General features: G+C 41.3%; 1 protein-coding gene across 1 annotated transcript in view; it reads left to right on the top strand.

Moving 5' to 3' along the window:
* Positions 1-1222: 1222 nt before the first annotated feature.
* Positions 1223-6000, top strand: part of LOC103360444 (doublecortin domain-containing protein 2-like) — a 20533-nt gene continuing 15755 nt past the window's right edge. Inside the window, exons 1-5 of the mRNA XM_008286193.1 lie at positions 1223-1509; positions 2192-2246; positions 4834-4910; positions 5160-5294; positions 5575-5724. Coding sequence (XP_008284415.1) covers positions 1223-1509; positions 2192-2246; positions 4834-4910; positions 5160-5294; positions 5575-5724 — 704 coding nt within the window. The remainder of the gene's footprint in view (positions 1510-2191; positions 2247-4833; positions 4911-5159; positions 5295-5574; positions 5725-6000) is intronic.

Consider the following 6000-nt stretch of genomic DNA (forward strand, 5'->3'; position numbering starts at 1 on the left):
GACCTTATGAGCATCCCCACTCACCACACCCAAGAGGAGCAATCATTTTGCCACTGATTGCTGCTGCTGCTGCTGTTTGAGGAGGCCATGACAACAAGGAGGTGAAGGAGGAGGGAAAGAAGTTACAAGAGGTTTTTGGTGATGATTAGCCTTCTATGAGGCCTCAACGCAGCAGCTGAAAAACCTAAAAATGCAACTTAGCTTACACAAACAAACAAGCAAATAAGTAAATGCAAATATTTAAATGTACACTAAGAGGTTTGGATTCAAATATCAAATAAAGTTGGAAGTTTCTGCCCTATAATGAATTCCTTTGCCTTTGGATAGTCCCAGCAGAAAACGTGCCACTTGTCAATAATGAACAGAAGAACAGAGAGTTCAGATCAGGCTGTTGTGGAGCAACACAATTATAGATGACAAAACAAACATGTTTTTTGTCCTACTTTCAGGATGTGAACCTGGCAACCCGCGTTTCCACTTGGTCTCCTGATGCCCAATTAACTTTCTCACATTGCTGTTGGAGTGTTGTGTGGTTTTTCTTTTTCTTTCACATTGCTCTTCATATTGTCCCTACCGATTACAGACCTCTTCATGCATCTTTACGCGCTCTACACATTGAGAATTTTATTTAAAAAAAAAAAAAAAAAAAAAAAAAATCTCATCCTTTAATGATTGACTACCTGGTCATTAACCCGTGGAGGTCCCTCGTAATCGCTGAGAGAAGAGCGGCTTGTTCCCATAGATACATCCCAACAGATGAGCTCCCATGATGCCCAGCAGGCAGTAGGGAAACTGCTCACACCATTTGGCGTTTTAACCATCACCTGCAGCGGAGCGGTGCGCAAACACGCATGTGCTGCAACGTTTTCCTCTGCAGCGAATAGGGATTCTGCAAAACTTAGAGAGAGCTTACATTTCCAACTCTGGGACACAAGTTTCATGCATGTGTTGACATCTGCGATCCTTCCTCGTGGGTTGCTTTTTGACCTGAACGCGCAAACGAAGACCTGCGTGCCGCGTTTTGTTGCTCCACTCCACTGATCCACTCAAGTCTGAACATTCCGCCGGGATGGAGCAGCTCTAATGACATTACAATGGCCTGTAGGCTGTTGTCTCGCAAGTGGGATCAACCTGTTGTGAGCTGATTGTCCCAAATATTTGTCTTTGTTGCTCGCCAGTGTGCTTTTTTTTTTTCTTTTCTTTTCTTTTTTTACGCACGAAGATGAGCTCGGAGAAGCCAAACTTTCTCTCGCAGCCGGTGGTGAAGAACATTTTCATGTTCCGGAACGGTGATCCCTACTACGAGGCTCGCCGGATAGTGATCAATGAAAAGAGGGTGTGCAACTTTGAGACTTTGCTCAGGGAGGTAACCGGCGGGATACAAGCCCCGTTTGGAGCGGTGAGAAACATCTACACGCCGAGAGGAGGTCACAAGGTGGACTGCTTGGAGAGCCTGCAGAGCGGGGAGCAGTACGTGGCTGCTGGGAGGGAAAGATTCAAAAAGCTGGAGTAAGAAAAAAAAAATCATGCTTTGCCAAATATTTTTTTTGCCTAAAAAGTATATATAAAGTAACTCACGCATGCGTAAATACTGCCCAGCAATAAGCAATCTCCTACTGTGAATTGAGAGTAATTTAACTGACTCAAAGTTTATGTGACTCAACGATTTTGCTCTGATGCTGAGTCAGTGCAAATGAGATCAGTAGTACTGTAGAGAAGTGTGCTCTGCCCTGACCTAAAAACACTTATACAGCAGATAATGAGATTGGTGCAGCAGGTTATACATAGAATGCAGTGGTGAAGCAGTTGCGTGAGAATCTGAATCAGTGAAGTTTGTGTACTGTCTCCCCACTTGTGTATTCTTAGAGTAAATCCACTGTGATTACCCACTGCTGCAGAACTGATATTACTGATTACCCAAGTGCACCAGCTCTAATGCTAGAAATGATAAATGCATGAATAACTCACTAGCTAACTTTGTTCTTATGATGTCTGACAGGTGCCTAAATAAGAGGCAGATATTACGTTTACTTATCATTAAAGAAAACCCAGCATGATGGAAAGCCCCGAAGATAATGTGTTTGGATATTACCACCCCTAACTGGGGGAAATTCAGTCAGTTTGCTTTCATTTGTGAGCTGCAAAACTCATGCGCATGATTAACTTACTTCACTTTGTGCTTTGTTTGTAGTTATTTACAGATTGGTTACAGAAAGAAAAGGATGATGCAGACTCTTCCGATGCAGGTGAGGCAAAAATGCTGCAAATCTAAGCAGGAGACAATGAGTCAGGTTGGAAATGTAGGTTTCTCTTGCAATTCCACATAATATGTTTATTCCAGAGCAGTAGCTGTGCTTGTGTGGTGCAGATCAGCAAAGAGTGTGTGAATGTGCAAAAAGCTGTTCCTGGAGTTCCCTATTTTTTTTTTACAAATATAGACATTATTTTAAAACACTTACCAGAAATATCACCAGTTTGCATAATTGCTGTTGCAGATCCTTTTATATTTTTAATTTCATATCTTCAGGCTCACTTATTTTGGGAGCATGCCAAACTCACCTTTTTTTTGTACACTGCTTTTATTTGCATGCGCTACTTTAGATTTAGACATTAATGAAACCTTTCACCAGCAATGTTTTTCTAAAAAAAAAAAAAGCAGGCTTTCAACTACAATTCCTTTTGCCCCATCTAAGCTTTCAACATTGGAAACTGCCACTAAATACAAGATACATGAGGATTCGGGAACACCCACAGCGTAAAGATTTTATAATGATCTTTTAAGGAAGGTGTTATGTTTAGCATTCCCCCTCCATTGTTCTCTGCAAAGAATCACTTTGTTGTTGTCTCAATGGCCATGAATTATTGATTTATGGATCATAATCATTCCTCCTTTCAATGCATATTTAATCAGCAGCTATGAAGTCACAGCCAAAGCCAGAGCAGCTTAAAGTCAGGCTCATCTATTTTGAAAGTGGACTGCAGGTCCTCTTTCCACATGAGGAGGACCTGCAGTTTTTTTGTTTAAATAATAAAATCTACTCTAGGGAAAGCACCAGCGTCTAAATCAGCCAAACCGTATCAACTTCTTGCATGTTTTTTTCCACCTTTTTTTTGTGTGTGTTTGACATTTGCCAGTGTTTTCTTGATTTCACCTGCTAGCAAGAACCCCATTCATCACGGGTAACCTTAGAGGCTCGTTGTCGCTGCTGTGATTGCGAGCCTTAAAAAAAGGAGCTAATTTAGTTTACAAGGACCCTGCTTCCCCCCCCCTTCACTGCCCCATTTAACCTGCCTGATTAGGTCAACTAATGAGGACAAGTCTTAGCTGCCTGGTTTCTTGGTGAATTTGTATTTTTTTTTAGCGCTTATTGACATATTTTGGCGCATTACAGAATAAATTAATTAAGTTTTAAAAACCTTGGATGTGCCATTTTGTATCCAACTGTAGATCTGACTTTAGCCCCTGCCATTCAAGAAATGTTGCCCTTCATACCGGGTCTTCTACTGCTCTTATGTTTCCTCTATTTCCACTTGAAATTATCTTTTTTTTTTTGTTGTTGCTCTGTGTGTGATTGGATGCACTTGACTCTACCCATAAGCACTGCTCAGACCTGCTGCTTTGATTAAACGGTAATGTCAGTATATCAATGAGGTGTTTAATCGAGATTTAAAGGAAAAATGTGAAACCTTGTTGTACACAAAAATGTGGCCGCACCTGGCACCTGTAGATGGAATCAAACGAGATAAAGAGAATGAGCTGCATCCAAAGTGCAAGGGGCTTCCCTCAGCTTGTTTGTTGCCAAGCGGAATGTGCACAAGGACGAGCCGAGGGAACTTCTGGTCTGCTGTACAATGAAACATCATGTGCCGATTAAAAATAACTGTCCTAAAGCAAAACAAATGCTGTGCGTCTAATAGCTCCGCAGAGACCGATCCGTGCATCGCCTTGCCGGTTTCTGTTTGTTCCTGGCTCAGATCGGTTACTAGCTCGGTGGGTTATGCCAGTCTCTGTGGAAGGAGTGATTCTTTAACAAGCAACAGATTTCAGGATTTTTATATAAATTCAACACATATATGAATCAAGAGACAAACAGTTAAAACTCAGTATTTTGTGTCACATTTATAAGTGCGCAGGCCTTGTTTCTCGTTACTTTTTTTTACCTCTAAATATGTCTTTGTTTTGTCACAAAGGTTTTGGAATTCTGTATCTGGCCTTCACACTTCAGTTGCCAGGTTGCACTCTCAGAGCCCAGAAGACTTTTAATAAACCTGCTCCCTTATCTCGCTCTCATAGGATCCGAATCTTAGTCATAGAGTCACAGTGGGTTACAGGTGTTGTGGGACAGGACCTGCAGAGCTCACTCTTTGCAACCTCAAAGGATCACAGAGGGATTATTCTTTAGCTGTCACAGAGATCAGAGACAGATTCTTGTGGTGTTCGCAATAGCTTGTTTTCTCGCCTCTTTTGGGGTAAAAAAGCTTTTGAAGTTGCGCAATCTTTGTTTTGTAGCTTGGTTTAAAGAAAATGACCTGTTGCCCCAAGAGCCTCTTGATGTTGAACATTATTAACTCTTGTGAAGGTCATGCATGTACAGCTATATTTAGAATCTACAGTTAGCCTCGTTGTTTTCCTTATTAACCGGACCATCAATACTGACACGCTGAGCTGCTAACGAGCTTTTGTTTGTAGTCTGAGGTTAACAACAAAGAAATAAGTCAGACATTTTTGGACATGCTTTGAGCTTTATTACCCAGAATCTGTGTGCCAGACAGTGTTTTTGGAAAAGCTGCATGTTTGACAACTCCTGATGTTTCTTATTCCCACTTCTACAGGCCAAACCGCTGCCACAGAACAGGATCATCGTGTCGGCTCGATTCCTGAAACCCATCAAGGAGCCGTGCACGGTTTTGTAAGTTCACACTCACATCTTACACTGCTTCATCACAATCCCAAACTTCTGATGATGGCCTGGAGAGTTAATGAATGGGCTTACCCCTTAATTTAAGCATTTAACTTTACACAAGTGGATGATAACGTCATGGATTCCTGATACCTTTGACTCTGTTGAATTTAGAAGAATATGTGTGCTTGACAGGGAAACCAGTGTGTTTTAATGTTCTACCAGAGTGTTAACTCTTTTTATTTTTTCTTTACTTAGTGTGGTGGCAAATGGTGATGTCCTGAACCCTGCAATGAGGCTGCTGGTCCACCAGAGGATGCTGGGCCAGTTTGACAAAATACTAGAAATGATCACAGAGAAGATGGGCTTGAGAGTCCTGGGGGGAGTGCGAAGGTACCAGATGTTCTGTAGCTTCAGACTTTCAAACTACCTTGAGGCCTAAGTTTGCATAAATAAAAAAGAAACAGATTTTCTTCTATTAACAGTTGTAAATATAATTGCACTTACAAGATGCAAATACATTTTTTGGGGCGGCAAAGAAAGCTTTTGTGTCGAATGCTTTGATTAGCTCAACCAGTGATCACATGGTGTCTAGGAGGACCACCAACAACTTTGTTGTAAACTGATGCCAACACACAATGACTCGCCTTTTGACTCTCTTTGTGTGCTCTAGTCTCTACACCTACGAAGGCCACCAGGTGAGCAATGGGAATCAGCTGGAGAGCGGTCAGCTGTATGTGGCTGTGGGAAGAGAAAGATTTAAGAAGCTTCCCTACAGTGACTTACTCTTCACCAAACCCAGAGGAACAAGGAGGGTCAAAGGGTAAGTCATGGACTTAAACTAATATTACTAAAATAACATGTTGATGGAAACTTTATCAGTCACACATGTGATTTCCATTATATTATTTTCCTTCACAAAAATCTGACAAAAAAGTTTGAACTTACTTTGCAGCACACCTCTGAATGTATTGAGATTGTTGTACGTTTTTATCCTCCACATAATGAAAAATAATGTCATTACTGCCTCCCTTAATCCTTGATAACTTTGGAATTCTCTTTTTTTTTTCATATCTTGCTTATCTGCACTCATCACACC

The sequence above is a fragment of the Stegastes partitus genome, unplaced genomic scaffold (genome assembly GCF_000690725.1).
Source record: "Stegastes partitus isolate 25-593 unplaced genomic scaffold, Stegastes_partitus-1.0.2 Scaffold440, whole genome shotgun sequence".
NCBI lineage: Eukaryota > Metazoa > Chordata > Actinopteri > Pomacentridae > Stegastes > Stegastes partitus.